Raw genomic sequence first — 27,790 nt, forward strand, 5'->3', positions numbered from 1 at the left:
GTCACAAGTCAGATGTCGCTTCAGTGGGGAGGTCTGTCCTGCTCCATCCTCAGCCCCTCCCTTATCCCCTTGTCTCTTTCCATCCTGACACCTGTCACGCAACCTGTAAGCGGCAGGTGTATCTATTCGTTTACCTGACTGTTGTCTGTCTGCTTCACTTGGCTCTGAGCCCCAAGAGGTTAGAGATACTGTCTGAATCACTGCTGAATATGCCGAGCATCTCAGTACAGTGCCTGACACACGGAAGGTGCTCTGCCGCTGCTGTTTGCTTGGATGGTTGGTTAGTAGGTTGGATGGGTAGATAGACGGATGGACAGATGGAAGGAAGGCTGGAACTATATACAGAAGAAGGAAGATTTAGCCACTCTACTTAACACGAGATGGTAGAAAGAGCATCGGTCTTGGAGTCACACAACATAGGTTCCAATCTGTATAACTTCAGTCAAGTTGCTTATGAGTTTATAGAACACATAGTTCGTATGTGTGAAATGGATAAAAATGGCAACTTTGTAGGACTGCTGAAAATGAATAAATGAGATAAACTCTGCGAAAATATGAATATTATGAACCTTTTTGGAAATGTAAGAAATTATATTAATAGTGGAAATACAGCCACCATGTTCGCCCTGACATGTCACCCTCCAGCATGAAGCACGTGTTAAGAGTGGAGAGGCGGGCGTCAGAGCCCCGGAGGTCAGACCTGTCGCGTGGAGTCCTTGATCCTTGGGGGACAGATTCCATGTCTTGGAACCTCCTCATCTTGTTTAAAATTTGAAGCCAGCCTCCATGAGTATGTATCTCACATGAGTATATATCTCGCCTGCCTGCCTTTCTGACCTTCTGCTTCTCCACTTGTGTTTTGGGGAGCCGTGTGGGAGGTGGGAGCTGAAGCCCTGTGTTTGGGTCATGTGATCGTGTGACCCCTGTGGTTTTGGAGGGGAACAACTTGTGTCCTTTGTGATGGCTCAGTTTTGACAACTCTGACTCAAGGATCATGGGAGTATCTGAGCAATATCTTAACCCAGGCGGACCCCACTTGGAGCCCTTAGTGGCGGACACAACATGGTATTGCCTCTTCTGCTAACAGTATCCACTGTCTTTTTAGTGGCTTACATCCAGGCAGCCTGCAGCCCAGTAAAAAAACAAAAACAAAAACAAAGCTTCATCCCAAAACACTTATTTGCCTGTTTTTGTTTTTGTAGAACAGATAAGGTGGAAGAGATGTTCCCAAAGGGCAGTAAACTTAGAATCATTTTTGGCTCATTTTAGGCTGGTGCTTTGCATGTGTATGAAAAGTTGACGCTCTTATTGGGAACTTGAGGGAACCCAGCCCCTGCCCTGCCCTGCCCCTCCTGAGTCTGGCCTGCCCAGGACAGATCCTTCAGGTGATTTGAAATGACATAAGTTACCAAACCATTGAGAGTCCCTGACCGATGCGCAGAGTCACAATGCAGAGCCAAGGCTTAGTGGTTATAAATTATCCATGCCCCATCTCTCCCCACTTGCACAGAAGATTGAAAGTTGATAGCTGTTGAAATCTGGCTTTCAGATGTTCTTTTATCTGAGGAACATAACTTAACTCTGTGTGATACCCATAAGTATATATGCAATTCCCACGCTGCCGGCATCTTCCACACTGTGTGTAATAAATTCTCTGATCGTGCTACGGGGCACCAGATCAGAACAGACCCCCTTATCTGGATCGAAGAACGCACATGTCTTTGCCAAGAGTGTCGTGTGTACGTATGTGGGTGGCTCTATCTTTTAATTTCAGGCCAGAGGCTTGTGTCTTCGTACTCGCTGAAATCTGGTCTTTAGTTTCTTAACATGAGGGAAAAAGAGGAACAGCAGCTGTTTCGGTTTAACACTGATCATCTCTGGGTTTGTGAGTGTTTGAATTATTTTTCTTCTTGCTTATCTGTAATGCCTGATTCTTTTCTATATTCATTGCAGGTAGCTTTTTTTTTTTTTTTTTTAAGGATAAGGAAGCAGTAACTTTAAATAACAATAAGGAGGAAAAGGTTTCCTTTTTTCCTCTTACTAAGAATAAAAAGAGTTATTCTTTCACCTATACTGAGCTGAAATCAGAGAAGAATTTAAATGCCTAGGACACATCTGTTATTTAGCAAAAAAGAACTATGGAGGCCTTCGGGTTATTTTAGCCCTTTGTTTAGCAAAACTGTCTTTTCCTACACCTGATCTCAGCTGCCTGGGGCGCTGCCATGTTGAGCCCAGTGTAGTGCATTCCTTATCAATCATTTGATTTATGTGGGACGGAGCTGCGCTTTAAGCAGTCTGCCCCTTGACCCTATGCATAAAAGTGGCCTGAACCTGATCTGACCATGGACTTGGGACCGAGAAGCCCATACCACAGGGGAGGTAGAAGGCAGGACAGATGGCAAGGCTGGCAGTGGGAGACCCTGTTCTGGTGGCTGGTGTGGTCCCGCCGCTCACCAGCCGCTTTTCACACACGTGCCCCAGCGGTACCCAGCTGGTATGTGACGGGTGGGCTTAGTGATTTAAGAATTTAATAACATGATGGTCGGAAGGGGTAGGCATAGATCCCCCTGGAACAGGTTTAAAAATGTGTACATGGTACAGAGATTATCGAGTGTGTTAGTAGAACACACCAGTTTTCAGACCAGACGCTGACTCAGGTGCTCCCTTCTAACTAGGAGACCAGCTACAGAAGAGTGTCCTCCAAGTGCACGTCAGAATCACCTGGGATGCTGGTGAAGGTGCACTTCCTGGGCCCTGTCTCAGACGTGTCAAATCAGTCACGGGGGAACATCGCTACTCCCCAGGCATCTCCGTGTAATGTCTTAGAAACCAGATACACGGTTTCCCATGACTAGAATCACCATTACATGCAGAGCTGCAAGATTAGGAATTGTTCATCTCTTAAAACCCATTGGCAACCTCTTTTTTTCTTTTCATCTTTCTACCGTGTATCAAATTATTGGGCGCCTACTTCCTAGAAATGACCTTGAGCTTCCAGGGAAGTATGCTGGTTTCCACACCTGTCTTTGGAACCCTGGGGACGTTAGGAGCATGAAAATGTCTAGAGTTTGGGAGAAGGTTGAGCTTGAGAGGAGTTGGGCTCTGGGCCTCCGTCTCTTACATCCATTTGGGCAGCTCTGTTTTATATATTGAGCTTCCACATAGGAGTTCTTTTGCAAAAAATATTGTCCTCTCATTAAAAAAAAAAAAAAAAAAGAGGGATGAAAGAGATAAAGAAGGAAAGGGGTGAGGGGAGAACTTAATGATGTTTCCAATCCTATCCAAATCTAGAATTCTGTAGTTTACGACTTGAACTTGTCAGAATCATGTTACAAAGAAGATCCCTTTTTTGCCTTCATCCTATCACTACTCACACAAAACAAGACATCATGGTTCAGGGTTGTAAATAACCTGTCAACATGTCAAAGATGAGACGGCCCCCCATCATACACACCTGCCGCCAACCTACTTCTAATGAACCCTTCCCCATGGTAGGTAAGTTAATTGGTATAAATTGTTAAGTCATTTTGCAAATGGTGTCATCACTGGTGCAAATGACCAGAGTGCTTTTAGCCAGTTGGAAAGTGAGCCTTCGCCAGCCGGTTTTGTGTATTTCATGAAAGAACCAATCGTGGCTTCTGAATGAGGAAGCGAATGCATTTATAGCTGCAACTTCTTGGAGGGGAGGAGGATGGCAGGGGTTGCTGCTGGGTAGAGGGAAGGAAGAAGGAAAATGCAGCATCTCTACTCTCTGAATCATGCCTTATTCCTTGGAAACCTGTCATTCACGAACCCAATTATGTACAGGTGGAACGTCAACTCTGACAGAATGAAACCAATGCACGCTTTATATGATTGGGGTTTTTTTTTTTTTAATGAAATCTTGCTTTACTAGGAGGTTCTATTTTCATAAATGTCAATTTTTTTTTTAATAAAGAGCCCAATCGTACATTTCCCCATGCAGTCCTGAAAAGCCTTAATCAGCGTGTCGAAAGAGAGAGCTGTTGTTTGTTGTTGTGTGCATTTTGACATGAGGATCAAGGGAAATCCTCTTGGCTTTACCTCTGACCCTCCATTCCTTTCTCAGCATCCGGGCCTGGGGTTCCTCATTTGTAAACAGAAGTTATTAAGTTAGTCTTTCCAGAGTCTGTCATGGCAGCTCTCAAAGGTTAAAAATTCTTTGCAAATAAAAATGCCTGCCACAGGAGTGCCTGTTAATTATAAGTGAGAGATGGAAGGCATGAAGCTAGCAGGGAAAAGACAGAAGGTCCTCATGGTTTTGATTTACATTTTTTTGTTCCTCCCTCCTCTTTGGTCTTGATTTTTCTGAATGTGTTTGTTGTTCAGGAGTAAAAAGGTATTCTCTGGTTGGAATCAGGTATCCCTTCTGTAGGTTATTATTTGGGTTTCGGGGGTCAGATTGGTCCTACTTTGATTCTCTGTTCTGCTGGCTCTGTAAGATTTACTTTGAACATGTCGTTTAAGCTCTCTGAGCCTTTGTTTTCTTCTCTGGAAAGTGGGGATGATACATCCTTTCTTGGAGGACTGGTGTGTGAATCTGGGCTCGTGCGTGGCAGGTGTCAGCAAGTGAGATGCTGTGCGTTTTGCTGGCGTGGGCCCCCACCCCCCAGCCCTGCGCATCCTTATCCAACTTCACCATTCTTGTTTTGCAAAGCACTTGGCATCTTTAGTATACTAGATGATTGAATGACTTGTTACATTTGTCGCGTGTGGTATGTTTCTCCCCCTCTCAGAATATAGATCCCATGTGGGGAGGGATCTTTGTTTGTTTTGGGTGGGTATCCCGAGTTCCTAGAACAGTGCCTGGACATGGGAGGTACTTGATGGTTATTTGCTGAATGACGTCACCCTCTCCCCTTTCCCCCTTCTGTTCATGCTTCTACTCAGTGAGACTCAACTGTAGATCTGGCTGTTTAATTCTGTGTTTTGCTTTCTTCCTGTCTTTGTTCCTTCTCCTAGAGCTTCCGTTCATTAGACTGTGTCCATCCAGCATTAAAAGTGTGCTCTTCCTGGCCTTGCTGAACACATGACTTTTATTGATGATTATGCTTGAGACTGAATTTGGTAAAAAAATTAATTCCTCTACATTTTGTTCTCAAAGTATGACTTTCTAGTAAAAAGCGTTAGTCACCAAAGAGCTTCCTAAACTTGCTTAAACACACTGAGACTGTTTTTCCCTTAAGTCGTAAACTGGCATTCAAAGTTCTGAAGGGGAAAAGAAAAAAAAATATAACTGCTTCCCAAGATCCCTGGATTCTTTACAGTAGCCGATTCATTAAAGAGTTACTATTAAAATGCCCTTGGATTATTTTTAAAAAGCCATAGCAAAGGTTTGGATGAAGATTCTCTGAGTTTGGAGATGCAAAGCAGACCCAATGTACGTTCTGTCCATGTACATTTTCAATCGGATGAAAAGCAGGAAGTGGCAGAATCTGGTAAGCCAAACTTGGCTGGATGAAACTGATTTTGTTTCTTCAAGTACATTTTGGTGTCAAAATTGAGGCCAAAACATTAATAGAATAGGTACAAAAACTGACTTTTCATCTCAATAAATGCAAAACAAAAAGTATTTGATAAAATCCAGCACCATTTGGTGATAAAAACACTCAGTAAACAGCAAACAAGAAAACTTTTTCAACTTCAGAAGGGGAAGTTACCAGAAAACCCGCTGTTGCATTCTACTTGATGGTGGAAGATTGGATACTTTCCCTTAAGATCAGGAATTAGAAGGAGCTGCACACTTGTCACTTTTGTTCACCATTGTACAAATAGGTGAGTAGAGGACCTAGCCAGGGCAATAAGACAAGACAAAGAAATAAAAGGCATCAGATCAGAAAGGAAGGAATAAAGCTACCTCTATTCACAGATGATGTGATCTTATATATAGAAAATTCTAAGGAACACACACACACGCGCACACACACACACAATTAGAACTAATAAAAAGTTCAGCAAGACTGTATGATGTAGGATCAATGTACAAAAATCATTTGTGCTTCTATACACTGCAGTCTGAAATTTTAATGCAAACAATTCCATTTATAATAGTGTTAAAAAGAATAAAATACTTAGGAATAAACTTAACAAAAGAAGTATCATTGAAAGAAATTCAGTTGGAAGAAGTAAACCGAAATAAATGGAAAGACATCCTTTGCTCATAGATTGGAAGACTTAATATTGTTATGACAACAGTACTCTCCTAATTGCTCTAAAGATTCAGTGCCATCCCTGTCAAAATCCCAGCTTGATGTTTTGCAGAAATTGGCACATTAATCCTAACTTTTAGGTTTAATGATGCAGATGTCAGGGGCCCAAAAGAAAGAAAGTAGTTTTTTAAAGGAAGAACATAGTTGGAGGACGTACATTTGAGATTTTAAAACTTAACTACAAAACTACAGTAATCAAGACAGTGTGGTATTGGCATAAGGACAGACGTAGTAGATCCATGAAATAAAGTCAAGTGTCCAGAATAATGCCTTATATTTATGATCAGTGACCTGGCGATTCCATTCCCAGGTCAATACCCAAGAGAATGGAGAACATATATCCATACAAAAAACTTGAACATATATGAAGTAGCATTATTCACAAAAGCTAATGTCTACCGAATGTCTACCAACTGATGAATGGGTCAACAAAATGTAGTGTATTCATACAATGGAATATTATAATGTAATAAAAAATGAAGACTTGACACATGAGTCAACATGGATTTATCTTGAAAACATCATGCTATGGGAAAGAAGCCAGTTTTGAAAGACTGCATCTACTGTGATTCCATTTATATGAAATTTCCAGAATAGGTAAAGCCTTAGAGACAGGAAGTAGATTGCTGGTTGTCAGGGCCCAGGGGAAGGGGAATGTGGGAAGTTACTGTTGATGCACACGGAGCTGCTTTTGGGAGGGTGAAGAAATGTTCTAAAATTAGACAGTGGTGATGCTTTCACAGCTCTCTGAATATACTAAAAACCAGTGAATTGGACACTTTAAAATGGTGCATTTTATGGCATGTGAATGATATGTTCACAAAGCTGTTGTCAAAAAAATTCAGGCACGTGGGGATTAGGATGCTGGGCCTTTTAATCATCTTTAAAAATGCTGCTGAAATTAATTCTAAAGCTCTCAGAGTCCAAGTAGAACAGCTTATTTTCTTAAAATTTTCCCCTCCTTCATTTTTTTCCCCTCTCTTTTTATCTTATTAGTAGAAGCTGGAAATGCTTTTGTGTTGCTGACATCAACGTTTTTATTGCTTCATCATTTTTGTGTAGCCATGGAAAAGGGAACAGATGGTAACCTTAAAAGAGAAATGTTCAATTTAGAGGGAAGGAATTTTATTTTTGGCTGCTATCTTTTGAAATAATTCACATGCACAATCCTCTTATCTATGGGGGAAAAAAAACTACCACTGTGGGGAAATTTGGGGTTTCTAATTAGAATTTCAAACCTCCAAGGATCTTTAGTGGAGGTGAAAATCTTTCTCAGGAGCTCTTAGGGCCAGGTTTGTTTAGTGGGGGGAAAATATATATATTTTTGTACTGTTTGTTAAATAGAATCTCACCTGCAGTTATTTTTAAAACCACTTCCTTTTCCTAAGGTCTAGGAACCTTTTATAAAAATGGTATCTTGTCAATATTTGTTAAATCTACTGGCAGTATTTCTGGTCCACATATGTGTTGGGTGTTTTTAATTACTATTCCAGTCAAGGAAATTGTGGTCATGTCCATATCCAGGGTTCTACCTAGTGAAATTAAAGGTATTTTGACATTCCTCTTGGGATACTGATTTAGAAGGAAAGGCTGGGGTCCGTGTTTAAATTTCCTTAGCATGCTGGTCTGGTGACCTCTGATGTTTCAGGATGATCCCGTGTACACGGGGCCATGCCTTCTACAAAGGCAGGTGTTCTGTGGAACCTGCTTGAGATGTTTTTGCCAAAAGCCGGTTGCCAAGGAATCTGTCTCTGGTTTGGGATCCAAGGGCTGGTGAGCGGCGGGCCAAGTGAATAAATGGTTTCTTCTGCCTTCCTTCTCACCTCCCGCCTTTGCTGCTCACAGGAAGATCTGCCTGCACTGCAAGTGCCCTCAGGAGGAGCACATGGTGACGGTGATGCCCCTGGCGATGGAGAAGACGGTCAGCAAACTCATGTTTGACTTCCAGAGGAACTCGACCTCCGACGACGACTCGGGCTGCGCCTTGGAGGAGTACGCCTGGGTCCCGCCGGGGCTGAAGCCCGAACAGGTACCATTTTTGATGGGGGGGGGTGGGCTGCTGTGGCTTTCGCTTGGCCCTCTGTCTCGCCGTCCTTCCTCATTCCAGCTCGGAAGGAAGAGCTGACTTTGCTGATTCGGGGAAGTGGGGGCTCCATGGGGTGAAGGTGGGAAACGAGCAAGAGAAATGAAACCAAGCCTTGGGTGGGCCATGGCTCTATTTCATCCTGTCTGGCCATCTTTAACTGTTCACAGAAGATCGCCGAGAAACTTCTAGAACATTGGATAGTGAAACTTCATTTTTGGAGAGGGAAGGGGGTGTTCTACCTTGGCCATCAATCTTAATGTCAAGATTCTTCATGAAGGAGAATCAGCAAATAAAGATTTGCCTTATTCTTCCCCAGTAATCTGTGCTGTGTTTGAAAGTTTGGCCTGGCTTTACAAAGAAAGACGTTGGCATTTCCTGAAATACTTTGGCACTACCCACGGGCTGTAAATATCATTGGCTTGGTTAGATGAACTTGGTTTCTTTCTGTTTCATTGCATTTGTCTCAAAGCTTTGCATTTCTCGATACTTGAAATCTTCTCTTCCACCAGCCTCATGTTCGTTTAGAAGCCCCTCCTGTAAGCTGGACATTTTCCTGAGCTTCCCCGTGCATCTTTGAGAAACAGGCTTACCAGAATCCTCCGTGTTCGCCCACCAGAGCCTTCCTCTCACACAGAAAATTCCTTTCTCTGGCTATCTTCTCTATGTCTGACAGAATGTTTTGAAGCTTAAAAAGCCCTGAAATTTTAAGTCAGAAACTTCAGATGTGATCATGCTTTTAGGAAAAAAAAAAAAGTTCTTTCTGATTAGGAAAGACCCAAGAATGCACCACAAACTTCAGGATGGAACCCTGGTAACACTTTTTGGTTAGCCATTTCTCATTTTTCTTCTTCCAATACTGAGGTTGTAAATTGGTGGATGAAATCAAACACACAGGCAAGATTTGTTTAGCCAGCAAAGTATCGTTTAAAATCTTGAATTAGTTACTCATGCTTAAAAATTCAGAAATTTTTAAGTTCATATTGACATCTGGAAATTTCGAGAATCTGGAATCTGACTTCTGCAAGGATTGGGGTGCCAGCTGCTGAACTCAGCGCTAGACATTCGCTGCAGACAGAGTTTAGGAGGAATGACTCTCCAGGTCCCCCTGGTCCCCGCTAAGGCCATTTCATCCTTTTGTGTTAATCTTCCAAAGCCCTACAGACGCTTCAGTTTGGTGATGTCTCTTCTAATTCTTACTAGAGAGAAAATGTCTTAGAATAGAAACAGTCACAGAAAATTATATTGGCAAGAGTTGAAGGGAGTTCTGTGTTGGGTTATTGGTATCAGCAGAAGGAACTGAGTGTTTTCTCTCATCGGCAGGTTAAGGTTATGTCTTTATTTTCTTCTGTTTCAGTAAAGACTGTATTACTAAAGAATAAGTCGAAGAAGAATGAGAGTATTTGACTGAGTTTGTCTGGAAACTCAAATGAGGTGGCCGGTGACTGAATATCTGTGTTTGACATCACCGTTCTCCTGCCAATTCTTGAGCAGTGAGTTTTCACACCTCGATACATCTGTGAGCTCATTGCGTTTTCTTGCTAACCTCATTTCCAGCAGCTTCTAAGGGACCCATCTTTCTTTTGTTCACGTTGCTTCCTGCTGAATCGGGCCCTGAAATTCCAAAGTTAAGCTATTTTCAGCCCCCTGCTTAGGCAGATTCTTTTCCAAGCCCGTTAGATACCGTTCTCTGATGCTCATATTCAGGGAACGTTTTCTGTTGGCCCAAGAGAACAGAAGCTAAGGTCATGGTCATATTCACCACTTTCAAAAGTTGAGTGCTTATGGTATTTTTAAAGTCCTCTTAGCCTCATCCCAAGTGAATGTCTTTGGGCAACATAAAATGACTTTCTTGGATTTATTTTGAAAGAAATTGATTCATGCCGTTAAACGCGTGCTTTGCATTGTGTCAGATGAAAGGATATTCCCATCTCTTATAATTGTATTTTTCTTTAAATGGTTTTCTGTATTCTCTGCACTTGCTCAGAACTATATGACAGAGATGATTAGAAAGGGAAATTGTTCTCCAGAGAGAAACTGTCTCTGTAAACTATTTGAAGGGCTCTCTATTTACCTAGTAAAATACGAGTCTGTATGAAAGGTGTTCGAAGGAATCGTGTTGCATGAAAGAAAGGGTCTTCAAATTTTTGAATTATGAGATCTTTTAAGGTCTGTTACTCACAGAACTGTTTATAGATTTAAAGATTTTTTTTTAAAAAAAAGCTGCCTAGTAGATTCTAGAAAAATTTGAGACTCTAAGGGCCTTATGTTAATGAAAATTCTGATGTTTAATATCATGTTAGTTGTCTCTGATTTGAGAAAAGCCATTTTTCTATCGAACGAAATTACAGTGAATATAAAAATGCTTTTTGTACTAGAGGCAAAATAGGTAAGGCTAGTTAGGGTTCCAAGTAATCCGCTTTCATTTTCATTAGAAATCTTTCATTTTACTCTCTGAACGTGGGGTTGGTAATATACCTTCAGGCGACACTCTTTATTATTTTATTTCTTCTGAGAAATGCCTTCAATTGAATATAATGTGAAAGAAAGTGACCTCCCTTTTAGGGAGCTGTTCTTGACTATGGCCATTTAATTTTATAAAAATCTACTAGCTGTAAAACCCAGCCTTCTTAAAATCATGTGAAAAGTGATCAGTGTAACAGTTGATGCTGGAAAAGAAAGGCTTTTAGCTTGTGTTTTAATGATTGGACCGAAAACTAATCAGAGAGGTTGCTCAGATCCTTAACCTCTGCTCGCTCCACATGAGGTGTTTAATACTATCCAGAGAGCCCCGCGGAGTCAGAGCAGAGAGCTGGAATCTTCCCTGGTTGACCGCCTGAGGTCATGTAGATGGCTCTATCTTTCTCTTCAGACTTGAGCAGTTCATAGTACATGCCCTGTTTCCTGGAGATGCTATGGCGATAAATTTTCAGTGGATAATACTTGAGGAAGAATTTGGGAATTATTTAACAAGCTCTAAGAAAGGAAAACGGCATGCAGGGTTTCTCAGCCTCAGCGCTATTGACATTTGGGGCTGAATAACTCTTGCTGCCGATGCTGTCCTCTGCACTGCACTCTCCACTACCCTACTCCCTAGATGCCAGTAACGCTCCCACCCCCTTCCCCCAACATTGGGATGACCAAACCCCGATTGCCAGTGCCCCTGGGGGTAGGTTGGGCACCCCAGTTGAGAACCACTGGGTAAACGTAATATTAAAACCTGAAGTTCCTGTCAGCACAAGTCTGGCCCAGTCAAGACCAAAAAGGATGACTCAATTCAGCAAATATTTATTTGAGCACTACCAGATCCTAGTCCTGGCGTTAGAGCTGCTGCCTTGAAACGAGGCTGCGTGTTTGGCAGAGTGAAAAAGGTGACCCCACGCCGCTTGAGCAGAGGCCCGTGCTCTCCGAGGCAGAGCCTGGCGCTCCTCCCGCTAAGTTCAACAAGAATTGTGGTGCGAGGGGCGGGCAGTTGGTGGGTCACCGTTTGTTCTCCAAAACAGAAGTAGCTTTTTCCCTTTATAAAGGAAAGACTTACTCATTGAAAAGAAATAAAAGAAGAAAGCAAGCCTATAAAAATCTCTCATAATTCCACCAGCCAAGGAAAATTGTTTTCCAACCATTTTCGTGTGCATGTAACAAGGATCTATGTATGTAGGGGACATTTCTGTTTTGTTCTGGACAAAAATGCGATGATAGCATCCATTTATCCTGATTCTTCTTTCATTTCATGTATTGTGGACATTTTCTCTGTATTTTTTTCTATATTTAGATCCAGATCATCTTTTGGAGTGGGTGTGTAGTTCTCCATTGCTAGCTTCTAACCTGCAGTGGTACCACCCACCACTAGGGGGCTTTGGAAATGGATGTTCAGAAGGGGGTCGTAGAGGGAGGGTATAGTTCAGTAGTAGAGCACACGCTTAGCATGCATGAGGTCCTGGGTTCAATCCCCAGTACCTCCACTTTAAAAAAATAATAATAATTAAAATAAACAAATAAACCTAATTACCACCCCCAAAGTAAAAATTAAAAAAAAAAAAAAAGATGGGGGTCGTTATTGTCAAAATGACTTGGGGACTCCCCTTGCATTTTAATGGGTAGGGGCTTGGGATGCTAAACATCCTGAAAAGTACCAGATGATCCTCCTCAAAGGAGAATTGACCCCTCCCAAGAGGGGCCAAGAGTATGACCATCGAACCCGGCGCTGAAAATTTATTTTGGAATGTGTGCATCGTTGGTGGCTTTTCTCTGTTATTAGACAAAGTGGCAGCAGCCAACCTTCCTGTTCACTTGCCTGCTTCTCTCCTTCAGCACAATTCCAGGACGTGGAGAGGTTACCTGTAAACGTCTTTAGACTTTTGATTGCTTGTGCCAGACGGCCCTCCTGGAATACTGCCACTGGTACACCCTCTGGGTGGATGGGGATGGAGTTCTTCTTTTGGTGCTTCTACTTCTGACCCTTGAAAATCTAAAGAGACCACCAGATTGCTTCTCCTGAGTGAATGCCCTTTAAAGCGGTGTTTCGGATTCTCCAGGCATTTGTGGAGGGTTTTCAAATATGAATGTCCCCAAATCCTTGGTCTCCAAATATTAGTAATTTTACCTTGACATTAACTGTATTTTTGCACGTAAAGAATGGCTGTTAGGTTGTTTGTCCAGAGCTCTCAACTTTCACTTCAGACTATCACAGAAGTTTGAAAAGTGGACACTGGAAATCATTGCTCAGTTTTTGGCTTTCAAAGCATTCTTCCATATAGGGCAAAGTAGACTGTCCAGTACCACCTAAAGATGGGGGTAAATTAGTTGATTTTGAGCCACGTGAAACTCTAAAATATTTCTCTTGGGGGTATGTAGAGTTCTTTATTTGGCTTTTAATTTAATGACTTTTACTCTTTCATCAAGTATCAAATTAAACGCATTTCCTCAAGGAGCTTTTCTGACCACCCTCCTCTCCTAATACAAGACTAGGTCCCCTGTTCCATGCTTTGTAACATGCCTCACAGTTTTCCTTTTCAGTGCTTCACAAATTTACCGGTGTAATTATTTAATATTTGGCTTCCCCACTTTGTTTTTGTTTGTTTGTTTGTTTAAAACATTTTTATTGATTTATAATTATTTTACAATGTTGTGTCAAATTCCAGTGTAGAGCACAATTTTTCGGTTATACATGAACATATATATATTCATTGTCAAGTTTTTTTCTCTGTGAGCTACCATAAGATCTTGTATATATTTCCCTGTGCTATACAGTATTATCTTGTTTATCTAGTCTACAATTTTGAAATCCCAGTCTATCCCTTCCCACCCTCCGCCCCCTTGGCAACCACAGGTTTGTAATCTATGTCCATGAGTCTGTTTCTGTTTTGTATTTCTGTTTTGGTTGTTTTTGTTTTTGTTTTTTAGATTCCACATATGAGCGATCTCATATGGTATTTTTCTTTCTCTTTCTGGCTTACTTCACTTAGAATGACATTCTCCAGGAGCATCCATGTTGCTGCAAATGGTGTTATGTTGTCGGTTTTTATGGCTGAGTAGTATTCCATTGTATAAATATACCACCTCTTCTTTATCCAGGCATCTGTTGATGGACATTTAGGCTGTCTCCATGTCTTGCCTATTGTAAATAATGCTGCTATGAACATTGGGGTGAAGATGTCATTTTGAAGCAGGGTTCCTTCTGGATATATGCCCAGGAGTGGGATTCCTGGGTCGGCTTCCCCAGTTTGATTTAAGATCCACAAAGGCAGGAATCATATCTGCTTTGTTCTTTAGGAATTTTCCAGCATCCAGTACAGTGCCTTACACATGGCAGGCACCTTCCAAGTATTTATTAAGAGACAGGCAAGTGACAGGGATCTTCTGCAGAACCAGAAATGTTCAGGATTGCATCACACTGAAAAGATAAAAAGCCTTTTGAATGTTTTTCTACATAAAGCGTTACTAGGTATCAATTATTCCTACTCCCTGTGCTTTTCATATAAGTATTTGTCCTAAACAGATTCCCCTAACCATTCCAGCTGCTTCAGAGATGTCTTAGGGTGCAGAGGGGCAGGAGATGGGTGACATCTTGGGATGGACTGTCTGCTCCAGTACAAACTTGCAGCAACACTGCCAGCTTCAAGACTCAGGGTCTGGAACACAATGCAAAGGAACCAAGAATCTAGCAGAAGCCCTCTGTGTTTCCAAACCAGAGGACCATTTGTGGCCCAGTGCAAATCTGGAGAAGCCAATGGGAAGCACAAGGTGAGGAGGAAACAGCATTGCCCCATGGGAAGAGCCTCACTTCCAAAGTCAGGTCAGTCTGGCTGCTGCTCCATCCTATTCTGACCTCGGGAGAGTTGTTCCACTTCCAGGAGCCTCCGTTTCCCCTTGATGGTGATGATAACAAGTGAGAAAGTGGTTAAACTTGCATCGAGCGCAGGTTACATGCCTCCCACCATTTTTAACTTTGCATGCATTCTCGTATTTAATTCTAACAACCTTATGTGGCCATTACTATTGCTGTCTCTGTTTTGCAAGTGAGTCAGGCAAGGCTCAGAGAAGTTGGAGAACTTATCCAGCATCACACAGCTAAGGAGCCTCAGAGAGGGATTCAGTCTGCAGGCATCCTGACCCAGGGGCTGATACTCAGACCTGTAGAGCAAAGGGCTGATTGGAGCCCTGAGTGAGGGAGGGTGCAGAAAATTCCTCGTGCAGAGGCTCCACACAGAAGATGCTCAATAAATGGTCATATCCTTATCACGTCTCTTGTAAGTGGCACTGATGATGGTCGCCCGGAGCAGGTAGGATGAAGAGAAAAGGGATGCTGGGCTGTCCGGGACAGAGGAAGGTTATGTTGGATGGAGGGAGGAGGGGCATTGAGCATAGAGTTAACCGGAATCCTGGATTCCTTCTCAGTCTTCTCAAAGCCTTTTAATAAAATCATTTTGAATTCTGCTGATCCAGAAGCCTTTTGTTCCCCAGCTTCTGTGCTGTGGGCTTGTTGTAAAGGTGCAGCTTCTTCCTCATGAAGCTCTGGCTCCACTGAACCGAAGGCACTTGGACAAGGGCCCAGAAGGAGCCACCTGACTTTGAAAAATCCAGTGCCCCAAGCTGGCTTCGGGGCTGTCTGCCGAAGACATGAGCTCTGCCACCCCCTTCCGTGGTGCCTGGGGTCACCTAAAGCATCACAGTCCCCGGGCTTGGGAAGAGCGAGTCCCTGGGGCGTTTTCTGTGGGCTGTGCACAGTGCAAAGAGAGCCTTCTCGCAAAGCAGAATGGGCCACATCGAGGGACAGGAGGTCAGCAGGAAGCTCCTTACCCTGCCTCTCCGACTTGGCCGCTCACAGCCTCTTTAGTTCCCTCCTCTAATGGACGGGCCTCAGGGCAGCGGTCCACGGGGCTGTATCCCCCTAGTCAGAGAGGAAGAGCGAATCAGAGAGCACGCTGGGAAGCTCTGTGACCGAGGAATAGCCGTCCGGCTCTCTCTATTCATCCACTTAATCGCTGGATATCTCATGTGCGCCTGCTCTGTGTCAGACGCGTCCTAGGCACTGGGAATACAACAGTAAACAGTATCATTATGGTCCCTGCTGCACTGTCGTTCCAAGTGGGCGTATTGGAGACCTGTCAATTAGAAAACAAATGATTAAGGTAATTCAAAATTGCAATTCAAAAAACGGTATCAGCCATCGTGTTATAAACATTTAGGGAACTCTTCCCTGTGCCGGGCATCACCCTAGGCGCTGTCTGCACTGTGTCTCGTTCAGTCTATACTAGGAAGGAAGAACGGGCGCTCCTGGGATGATGGACGTGGGCCGGCGGGTTGCGGCGGGGCCTGGCTGATAGATGGATGGGTCAGGGGCAGCCACTTTGGGCTGTTACTGAATGTCATCAGGAAGCCCTGCCTTGCAAAGGTCTGGCTTGTTGCAGAAGTTAAAAGTATTTCTGTGAAGCTCAGAAGGGAAGTGAAGTCGAGACCAACTTTGGATCTGCCCTGAGAATTTGGGGAGTGTGCTGTTGGACAGTGTGGGGAGAACTGAAGAGGGCCTGTGCGGTGTCCAGCTCTTGTCACGGCAGCCACCATCACGAGGGCTGGGAAGTCCCTCCGCTGTGCCTGCCCCTGGAAAATCAAAGGAGCTCCGCTCACCCATCACCTTGATGTCTCTGCCTTTGCAGGCAGAGATCAGGCAACGGAGATCCCCCATTCAGAAATGCCAAGCACCTAGTGCATACTGGATATACTTCCACCCCTTGTATCATATGTCCTGCCTTCTAAAATGTGAGCCTGCTGGAGAGAGACACGCATTGTCTTGCTAAAATAATGTCTGATACATCTTACTTATTCAATAAACAGATGTTTACATGAATAAACAATTGCGTTTAATCCTTGTACAAAATCCCCACTTTCCAACGAATACCTTGCGGCTCAGGGAGAATCAGAAACTTGACCAGGGTGCCCTGACTAGTAATGGGCAGAGCCAGGATTCACACCTGCCTCCTGTCTGACTCCAGTGCCCACTGGGGCTCCTCTTCCTCCAGAGCTCCTGTTTCATGGCGATCCACCCAGGATATCAGATCCAAGGAAGCCGGCTTAGCGTGTGTTGGAGGAGGGAGCAGCATGTATCAGACTAGGCTCTTTGATTCTGAAGGGAGGGAGATTTCTCCTAATCTCCAGTTGACCGTGGTGACTAAGGAATTCCTCTTTCCCCGCCTCCAATTTCCCCATCGCTGCAGGAAGTAGCATGGCCCTGTCTTCAAAGGCTTGTTTTCTGCATCAGCAATCTTCTTATCTGTGGATCTTCTCAATCTCTCCTCCTGGCTGAGAGCCCTCATTGTGACAGCTACATTTCCTCTTCTTCCTCCAGCAGCCTTCATGTTCCTGGGACGGTGTCACATACCTGGGCACTCAACAGTGAGACTCACTGAGCAGATGCTTACCGAGTGCCAGCTGGATGCCAGGCACCACGGGAACAGCCATGAACAAAAAAACAAACAAACAAGCATCCTTGCCTTTATGAAGCTGACACTCTAGTGGAGGATACAGGCAAATGAACAATTGCATGACTAATGCACTTTCAGAGAATGATGTGTGCTGGGAAAGCAAAAAAACAAACAAACAAACAAACAAAAAAGAATGATGTGATTTAGAGCCAGGGTTGGCAAACTCTTTCGGTAAAGAGCCAGATAATTAATATTTCAGGCTTTGTGGGACATCCAGTCTCTGTCGCAAATACCCTACACTGATATAGTACAAAAGCCATCATAGACAACATCTAAATGAATGGTCTTGTGACAATAAAACTGAATTTACCAAAACAGGCAGCAGGCCTGATTTGACCCATAGGCTGTAGTTGGTACCCGATTAGAAGACTGTGCCTTAGATGGGGTGGCCAAAGAAAGCCTCTCTGAGGAGGTGACCCCTGAGCCGAGTTCTTACTGGGAATGAGGGTTAGATGGCCCAGATGTACTCAACTTAGTCCATTGGTTTTCAAAGGCTGGTTCCCACACCTGCAGCATCAGTTATCACCTGGGAACTTACTAAAAAGTACAGATTCTCATGCTCTGTCCCAGACCTATTGAACCAGAACTCTGGGGTGGGGCCCAGCAGTCTGTTTCAACAGGGCTTCGGGTGTTTCTGATCTACGCCAAAGCTTGAGAACTGTCGTTCTTGGGTAATGGAAAAACAACAGTGTTGGAAACACACAGAACCAAATCTTGGCTCTACCAAGTGGTAGGGCTTTACCACCTTGAGTGCCCTAGGCTTCAGTTGTCTTGTCTGTAAAATGAAGAGGCTTGTGCCCAAGTCTGAAGTAGCCGCGAAGGCTAAATGAATTACTCTCTAAAGAGCCTACAAGACGTTGGCCCTTAGTAGGTCTCATAAAATGGTAACTACTGTCGTCATCATCATCATCATCATCATCGTCATCATCGTCATCATTGTCGTCATCGTCACTATTTGGGTCTTCAAGACACTGAAGCAGATTTGCGCATGCATACTAACAGAGGATGGGTTCTGCCATCTTACCCCGAGCAAGCCATCTTCCATCCCCAGCGTCTTGCCCCTGATGGGCATTCCCTGAGTATGGCCTGCATACAAAGCTGTTTGTTAAGGGAGGGTTTAAGATGCGTTTAAAATTCTCCCACTGGTCCTGCTTCCTGAGCCCTTTCCTTGGCCTCTTAACCTAGAAGATGCTCTGGTCCCCGCTGCTACGGAACCGTGAATTTTGCAGCTGTGACTCACCACTGGGCTAGGACCGCAGTGCCAGGCACCCAGCTTTACCATTCACTTTCAGGCTATTGACAGTTGGTTCTTTTTATGTCAAAAGCTATTTATACCAAGAGGGGCACAGGCTGGCCACCATGGGTGAAGGGAAGAAAAACAACAAATCAGTTCATCTCTCAGCCCGCTGGGTGGTTCTGATTCATAGGAAGGGAATGTACAATCTAATACTCCCTCTACAAACAGCGTCATTAGACTCACTAGCCGTTTGCCATGTCATCTTCGTTTCATTACTCCATCAGCACGTGCTGAGCCGAAAATGGAATTTCATGGCTGCAGTGAGAGGCACGCCTCTCCAACCGGACTGGATTGAATTTCTTCTAAGCTGCCTCTCCTGTGTTTGCCTTCAGTGTCACTCACCCCAGTGTGTTCAGTGCTGTGTGAGGAGTGAGTGGGAAAGGGGGATAAGAAGGAGGCAGGAGGAGGCCTGAGTGTGATCTCCGAACAGTTCTCAGGAAATCAGTCACGTGCGTGATGCTGTGTTTCCCTTGGCTCCAGAGATGCACTGACATCATTGAACGGCAATGGGAAATGCGCCTGTGTGTGCAGCCTTCAGTAATACTGCCTGTTAATGAACTTGTTTTCAACGGAGCTGTCAGAGATGGGGCTAGAACTTGGGCTCACACTTGCGGGCCTCTGCCAGATGAAGTCAGCAGCGGTGTGGCCAGATGCCACCAGCAGGACCCTGTCAAGGCTCACGTGCAGAGTGTGAGGGCTGGAGAAGCCAAGGCTCATTTGCAAAGGCAGGAAGGGAGACCTGCCATTGGAGTTCCCAGTTTTCAAGACAGATGGCCCCAGCCTTTACAGTAAATGTGTTCTGGGATTTTGGAGATCAGGAGTGAGCCTCAGGACTTCCACTTCCTGCCTGAGTTCCCAGCTGCACACCCTTTCTGCTGACTGAGCAGCCTCCGCTGTGGGCTGGCGTGACATTTGATTTACTATCAAGGTGTGATCCCCTCTGCCTTCTGACTCATGAGATGTTTTGAGTAGTTTCATGGGATGGTTGGACGAATCTACCATCAAGTCAACTAGTAAATAACTTCCTCCACCTAGCCATCTATTTGTGCGTCTGTTCATTCATTCACTTGTGCATTCAGCCATGTATTCATCGGACATTTATTTATTAAGTGCCCGTTACGTACAAGCCCTTAGTCGAGGTGTGATTTCAGTGTGGCTGTTCTCCAGGTCCAGTGTAGAACTCGAGCATCCCAGCCCTTGTCTTGACATGGTGCTTTGTGTGGCGTGGAGTCATTCACAGGCAGGTGTAGACGGTCCCTCTTTGTGGAAGACCCACACCGACTTCAGGCTCTGGGCTGGTACCCCAGGGCTTCTGTCTTTTAAGTACCTACCCCTCCACATTCACAGTGCTCAAGAGTGTAAGCTTTGACACTGACTAGCTCCGTGTTCAAATCCTAGCTGTGCTGCCCTTGAACATGGGCCAAGTTAATCCAGCCCCACAGGCTTTCATTTCATCATCTGAAAAATAAGATTGGTCATTATCTGACTGCAACATAGTTGTGAGGATTAAGTGACTCAATGCCCTCAGTGTGGAGCTTGAGAAAACGGCTGCTTTTAGCTTTCTTCTTAATAGCCCCAAATTGAAAAGAACCCAAATGTCCATCAAGAGATGAACAGATAAACAAATTATTATATCCAAATAGTAAAATGCTACTCTACAATAAAAAGGAATGAACTCTTGTTATATGCAACAACATAAGTGAATCTCAAAATCATTATTCTGGATGAAAGAAGCCAGACCATGAAAGTACATACTGTGTGATTCTATTTATATAAAACTCTAGAAAATTTAAACTAATCTGTAGTAACAGAAAGCAGTGGTTGCTTGGGGATGAGGAGGTGGATGGAGAAATTGGGAGGGAGGAAGGACAAAAAGGGCACAGGAAACTTTTGAAAGTAATAGGTTTTTCAGTTTCTTGATTATGCAGATGGTTTTGTGGGTATGTGTAAATGTCAGAACTTACCAAGCTGTATACTTTATTTTTTTTAACTGAAGTATAATTGGTTACAATGTATCAATTTCTGATGTATAGTACACTGTCCCAGCCATGCATACATGTATGTACAACTGAATATATGTATTCATTTTCATGTTCTTTTTCATTAAAGATTATTACAAGATACTGACTATAGTTCCTTGTGCTATACCGAAGAAATTTGTTTTTTAATCTATTTTTATATATAGTGGCTAATATTTGCAAATCTCAAATTCCCAAATTTGTCCCTTCCAACCCCTTTTCCCCCGGTAACCATAAGATTGTTTACAATGTTTGTGAGTCTGTTTCTGTTTTGTAAATGAGTTCATTAGTGACCTCTTTTTTCTTTTTTAGATTCCACATATGAGTGATATTATATGATATTTTTCTTTCTCTTTCTGGGTTACTTCACTTAGTGTGTTGATCTCTAGCTCCACCCACGCTGCTGCAAGTGGCATTGTTTTATTCTTTTTTATGGCTGAGTAGTATTCCATTGTATCAATATACCACAACTTCTTTATCCAGTCATGTGTCGATGGACATTTAGGTTGTTTCCATGTCTTGCCTATTGTAAATAGTGCTGCTATGAACATTGGGGTGCATATATCTTTTTGAATTCCCTCCAGGTATATGCCCAGGAGTGGGATTGCTAGATCATATAGTAAGTCTATTTTTAGGTTTTTTGAGGAATCTCCATAACTGTTTTCCATAATGGCTGCACCAAACTATTTTCCCACCAACAGTGCAGGAGGGTTCCCTTTTCTCCACACCCTCTCCAGCATTTATCGTTTGTGGACTTTTGAATGATGGCTATTCTGAACGGTGTGAGATGATACCTCATGGTGGTTTTGATTTGCATTTCTCTGGTAATTAGCGATGTTGAGCATTTTTTCATGTGCCTTTTGGCCATTTGTATGTCTTCGTTGGAGAATTGCTTGTTTAGGTCTTCTGCCCAGTTTTAGATTGGGTTTTTGTTGTTATTAAGTTATATGAACTGTGTATATATTCTGGAAATTAAACCTTTGTCAGTCACATTATTTGCAGATACTCCCATTTCCTAGATTGTTGTTTTGTTTTGCTTATGGTTTCCTTTACTATGCAAAAGCTTGTAAGTCTGATTAGGTCTCATTTGTTAACATTTGCTTTTATTTCTATTGCCTGTGCAGACTGCCTTAGGAGAACATTGCTGAGATTTATGTGAGAGACTGTTTTGCCCATGTTTTCTTCTAGGTGGTTTATCATGTCTTGTCTTATATTTATGTCTTTAAGCCATTTTGAGTTTATTTTTGTGTGTGGTGCGAGGGAGTGTTCTAACTTCATTGATTTACATGCTGCTTGCAAGTTTTCCCAACACCACTTGCTGAAGAAACTTGTCTTTTCTCCATTGTGTATTCCTGCCTCTTTTGTCAAAGATTAATTGACCATAGGTCTGTGGGTTTATTTCTGGGCTCTCTATTCTGTTCCATTGATCCATGTGTCTGTTTTTATGCCAATACCACAGTTTTGATTACTGAAGCTCTGTAGTGTTGTCTGAAGTCTGGGAGGGTTATTCCTCCAGCTTCATTCTTTTTCTTCAGAATTGCTGTGGCAATTCTGGGTCCTTTGTGACGCCATATAAATTTTAGAATCATTTGTTACAGTTCTGTAAAAAATACCCTGGGTAATTTGATAGTGATTGCATTCAATCTGCAGATTGCCTTGGGCAGTATGACCATTTTAAAGATACTGATTCTTCCAATCCAAGAGCATGGGGTAATCTTCCCATTTCTTTAAGTCCTCTTTAATTTCCTTAATCAATGTTTTGCAGTTCTCCATGTATAAATCTTTCACCTCTTTGGTCAGATTTATTCCTAAGTATTTTATTGTTTTAGATGTGATTTTAAAAGGGATTCTTTCTTTACTTTCTTTCCCTGATATTTCATTGTTAATGTAAAGAAATGCAACTGATTTCTGTATGTTAATCTTGTATCCTGCTGCCTTACCAAATTCTTTTGTCAGCTCTTGTAGTTTTTCTGTGAAGCTTTTAGAGTTTTCTATATATAGTTTCATGTGATCTGCATATAGCGACAATTTTAACTCTTCTCTTCCAATTTGGACCCCTTTTAAATTTCTTTTTCTTGCCTGATGGCTGTGGCTAGGACTTCCAAGACTATGTTGAATAGAAGTGGTGAGGCTCAGCATCCTTGTCTTGTTCCAGATTTTAGTGGGAAGGGTTTCAGTTTTTCACTGTTGAGTATTATGCTGGCTGAGGATTTGTCATAAATAGCTTTTATTATGCTGAGCTATGTCCTCTCTATACCCACTTTGGTAAGAGGTTTTTTTTTTTTTAACATTTTTTATTGACTTATAATCATTTTACAATGTTGTGTCAAATTCCAGTGTTCAGCACAATTTTTCAGTCATTCATGGAGGTAAGAGTTTTTTTATCGTAAATGGATGTTTAATTTTGTCAAATGCTTTTTCTGCATCTATTGAGAAGATGATGTGATTTTTGCCCTTTCTTTTGTGGATGTGGTGTATCACATTGATTGATTTGTGGATGTTGAACCATCCTTGTGTCCCAGGGATGAATCCAGCTTGATCATTGTATATGATCTTTTTTATGTGCTGTAGGATTCTGCTTGATAATATTTTGTTGAGGACTTTTGCATCTATATTCATCAGTGATATTGGTCTGTAATTTTCTTTTTTGGTAGTGTCTTTGGTTTTGGTATCAGTGTGATGATGGCTTCATAGAATGACTTTGGGAGTATTCCTTCCTTTTCAGTCTTTTGGAAGAATTTGAGAAGGACTGGTATGAGTTCTTATTTGTATGTTTGGTAGAATTCCCCAGTGAAGCCATCTGGTCCTGGACCTTTATTTATAGCGAGGTTTTTTATTGCTGATTCTATTTCTTTTCTAATGATCGAACTGTTCAGGTGGTCTGTTTCTTCTTGATTCAGTCCCCAAGTTATATACTTTAAATATATCAAGTTTATTATTTTTCAGATACCTCAGTGAAGTAAATGGATGAATGAATGAAGTTGCTCTTCTGCAAATAGGAAGGCAAGCGTCCTTGTATGCCAGTGATGGAGTCTTCCTAATGTTTCATGGTTGCCTCAGGAAGTAACTCAGCCCTTTGGCCAAGTACTGTCAGAAAGAATTTCTCATTATTAATTATGCACAATAAAAACAGGGATTTGGGATAGAAACTCATCAACACCCAGATGGATGGCACAAAAAAAATCAGTTCCACAGACTGGCTCATTTTATATCCTCTAGGACAGTGCCTACCATGTAATTGGCACTCAGTCCATAGTGGTGGTTGTTTTTATTGCTATGGCAATTAGAAAGACTGATTAAAACTCAGTGATCGGATCTTGCTACGAGAAGTTAACTATTCAGGCAATTTCTGAACCTGTATTTTCTGAGACAGGTGGATAAATTCGCAAGCTCTCAGCTTGGTAAGGGATCAGAGCTGCCACATACAGTTGTACAATTTGTGTACTGCACAAAGGTGACTGGCCAAGGAGGTGATTAAAGGTTGATATTCACCTGGGCTCTGATGAGTCCCAACTGGAGGAGGACATTTTGTTGAACCCAAGTCACCTTGCAGTTTACCTGGCTGTGATGCAGAACTCTTATCTTCCAAGATTGGGAGCTTGCTTTTTCTAATTTGTAGTTGAGGCTGGGTGGTGGGGGTGGGGAGGGGAAGGAGTGTTTCTAATTTCCATAAAGGTACCAAAAAGTCTAGCAGCAACCTAGGAGGGATGGTAAACATTAACTAGCCTAGCCCATTGATGGCTTCTCATTCCTTCCTTGCAGCTCTGGGATGCTGGGAAACCTCCTTTCTGATTCTCGCCAAAGGGTGTTAGAAATAAGAGGCATTATCCAAACCCTCACTGGCATTGAGTGATTGGGGGAGGGGAGGAGGGAAGTTACAATTTCCCCAGCTTGAGGGTCAAGATTTTGAATGTTTCAGACCTTTTTCTTCTCTCCTTCTCGTCCACCATTTTGCAAATCATTGCAAGCGTCACAGCCTGGAACACAAAGGCAGGCAGAGAAAGGAGCTAAAATGCCAACCAGCTAATTTTGTCAATCTTGGCAACTCTGTTCATGTTGTTTGAAGGAGAAGGTCAAGTCAAACCACAGAAATAAACTTGAAGTTGGACTTGTGCATGACTTTGAGGCATCCATCCTCTCCTGGACCCCGTGGCTGTGTGGAAATCAAGAATTCATCTGGATGTTGAATATGACATGAGGAATAGCTCTGCTGAAATATAGTCAGTGGGTGGTCATCCGCAAGCATAGCGATGAAAAGCTATGGCTGTGGTATCAGATACACATGGAAGCTGACCCAGCCCTGCTGCTCTCTGGCTGTATTTATGATTGGAACCAGTTATTTTACCTAGGTGAAGTCATTTTTTTCTTATCTATAAAATGAAGATAATAATGGTTCCTGCCTTATAAGGCAGGTATTCCAGTACCTGGTTTTTCAAGAAGCATTAGATAGAATTACTGATTGGAAAGGCCAATTAGTGTAAAAACAATTTTCTTGGAAAAGCTCGCCTGAAGGAAAAAAAAAAAAAAGATATAAGTCTAAAGCTCTTGTTCAGAGATTGGGGGTAGTGGGGGTAGGGGAGATAAGAAATAAGACTGCAGAGATGATTAAAACTAAACCTTGCATTTGATATCTAAGAAAACAATTATCAGAGAAAATATATGACTTGCACATAGAGCCAGAATTTAGGAAGCAGAGTTCATTTATTTCACCTTACAACGTCAGGGGGAAATACCTAAGGACTGTAAAACAGACACAGGTACAGAAGAGGAGGCATTCAAGTCCGGAAGGTGTTATTTATCAGAAAAGTTCATTTTCAGACATGGTTATCTAAGTGGCCTTCACCAAGTTTTCTTAGCAGCTTCTAGGTTCTGCTCCCCATCTGGAAAATAAGGATGTGAAATCTTTTCTTCTCACTATAAATAAAAAAACAAAATTTAATGTTTCCAAATTGTTAGAAGGCAGGTGATAGAGTTGATGAATAATAATTACTCTTGCAATATATTCTGTAGCCGTTACAATTTTTTGTCTTTCTGATCTACTGATGCTGAGAAACATATCTTAAAATCTCTCATTGTGTTCTTCGATGTCTTGTGTTTCTGTTTTTGCTTTATGTATTTTGAGACTATAGTTTTGGATACCTACAAGTTTACAAATGCACTATAATTTTTATAGGTTTTTTTTCCTTTGATTATTTTGTAACATCTTTAAATTTCCTTTCCATTTAATCTACTTGAACATGAAGGTCATTTTTATGGTTCTTAAAAAGTTTATGAGCAGCTTCCTTAATAATATTTTCCAGGGACATCAGTAGTGAACTAGTAGCTCAATCAACAAATTGTATCCCTGATAATTTTGAAATGATCAAGGATCTGTTAACCAATTGCGACATCTCTTTTTCTCCCTCCTAATTATATTTACCTAAATTCTAGTTTGTTCAGTATTACCACTGCATACTAGCTTTCTTTTGGGGGAATAATTGCAAGACTGTACTTTTTCATTCTTTTATTTCTTATGGACCTTTTCTTATGGATTTGTTCTAAGTAAGCAGCATATAATGGATATTGTGGGGTTTTTTAATTCAGACTGATAACCTTTTAATTGATGGATATAATATATTAACATTCATTATGATAGCTTAGATAACTATTCTACTACTTTTTTGTTGTTGTTTTCTGTTTGCCATGTTTTTTCCTCTGCTTTTTTCTTTTTTCTTAACTTCCATTTTTTGGTCAAGTTTTCCTTGTTTCCTTCCTTTTCCTTTGCTTTTTGGAAAGGTATAGAGTACATTTCTTTTTTTGTGTCAACTACTCACCGTTTCTTAACACCCAGCCACACTGCATCCCTTCCCAGTTTTCAAGTACCTGAGCTTCTTCCAGCCTCAGGACCTTCTCACATGCTGTATTTAATGCATTGCTTTTTCACTTCATACATTTTTAATGAGTATTAGTCTTCCTTCTGTGACAGGGACCTTATGTGATGTACTTTTTAGTACCATGTCTTTGATTGCTTATGAAAGATTTTTCCTTCCAACTTACATAGCCTGCATCTCAGTATACTTTGAAGCCACTTCACCTGACCTTGAATTCATATTTACTCGAGCTTAAGTAAAATATCATTTTTGGATACTGTCTTTTTAAACCAAAATCACATCAGTACTAATAATTTTAAGGTCATTTTATGTCTGTTATTTACAGCTTTACTTCTTTCACTTAATATACATATGACCTGATCCTGAAACTCCTCATTTTCATAGGTCCACTTCCTGGAAAAAAAAATGGATGCTTAAAATTAAGACTTTTTTCCTTTTTCATTTCATTTCCTGTTTCCAAAAAATAGTTTAGAGGAGTTATCAGTAGAGTAACTAAAACCAAGACTAAAGGTTCCTTCTACAACTGGGTACTTTAATCGGCTAAGCACAAAACAGTACCTGGTTTTTTTGGGCAGAGACCAAGATAGCATGTGAATGAACATTGTTTTAGACTAAATGTTGGGGGTGTCAAAATGCTGAAGGGGGCCTCCTGGAACTGCCTATGAAGGCCTGAGCCTAGTTGGTATTGAGTTCTCTTGCAATTATTATTGACTAACACATGTGGTTGCTTCTCATGCCGCCCCAAGAGCAATCAGGACTCTGTCATGAGCTGGAGAGATGCTGTGTAATGGGAATTCTGTGAGCTGTAAAATATTGAGGTAATGCCCCAAGGCTGAAAATTCAGGAGAAATAACTTCCCCAGGTATTCATAGTGATTTATCTCATGGGTCTTCTCAGTGGAAACACGCTACAATTCTCTCCTTTGTTATAGATTCTAATGGCTGGGGCCAGAGGCTCCCCTGCACTCTTTAATTGCCTTATTAAAAACAGAAGGAAGGTTGCTTATAAAAGGGCTTAATTGTAAGTATAGATACATGGTCTGACTAATTTTTCCCCCCACTAATTTTCACCATAGTGTCAGAGAAGTGTGACTGCAAAAGAACATTTGGTACCAACATGTAATAAAAATCACTCCAAGTAAAAAATGAAAATCACGCTCAACTCTAGTCAAATTCATAGAGACAGAAAGGAGAATGGTGGTTGTCATCAGCTTGGGGAAGAGAAATGGGGAGTTCGTACTGAATGGGTACAGAGTGTTAGTTCGGGAAGATGAAAAGGTCTGGAAATGGATAGTGGTAATGGTTGCCCAACAAT

General features: G+C 42.1%; 1 protein-coding gene across 9 annotated transcripts in view; it reads left to right on the plus strand.

Annotated features, from left to right (window-relative positions):
• Positions 1 to 27,790, plus strand: part of PRICKLE2 (prickle planar cell polarity protein 2) — a 313,308-nt gene that overhangs the window by 216,324 nt on the left and 69,194 nt on the right. For all 9 annotated transcript variants that reach the window (XR_010384822.1, XM_031470678.2, XM_031470677.2 and 6 more), the window contains one exon: positions 8,073 to 8,256. Coding sequence is in view for 8 of the 9 variants with exons in the window: in XM_031470678.2 (XP_031326538.1) it covers positions 8,073 to 8,256 (184 nt within the window). In the remaining variant the exon portion in view is untranslated. The remainder of the gene's footprint in view (positions 1 to 8,072; positions 8,257 to 27,790) is intronic.

This window comes from Camelus dromedarius, chromosome 17 (genome assembly GCF_036321535.1).
Source record: "Camelus dromedarius isolate mCamDro1 chromosome 17, mCamDro1.pat, whole genome shotgun sequence".
NCBI lineage: Eukaryota > Metazoa > Chordata > Mammalia > Artiodactyla > Camelidae > Camelus > Camelus dromedarius.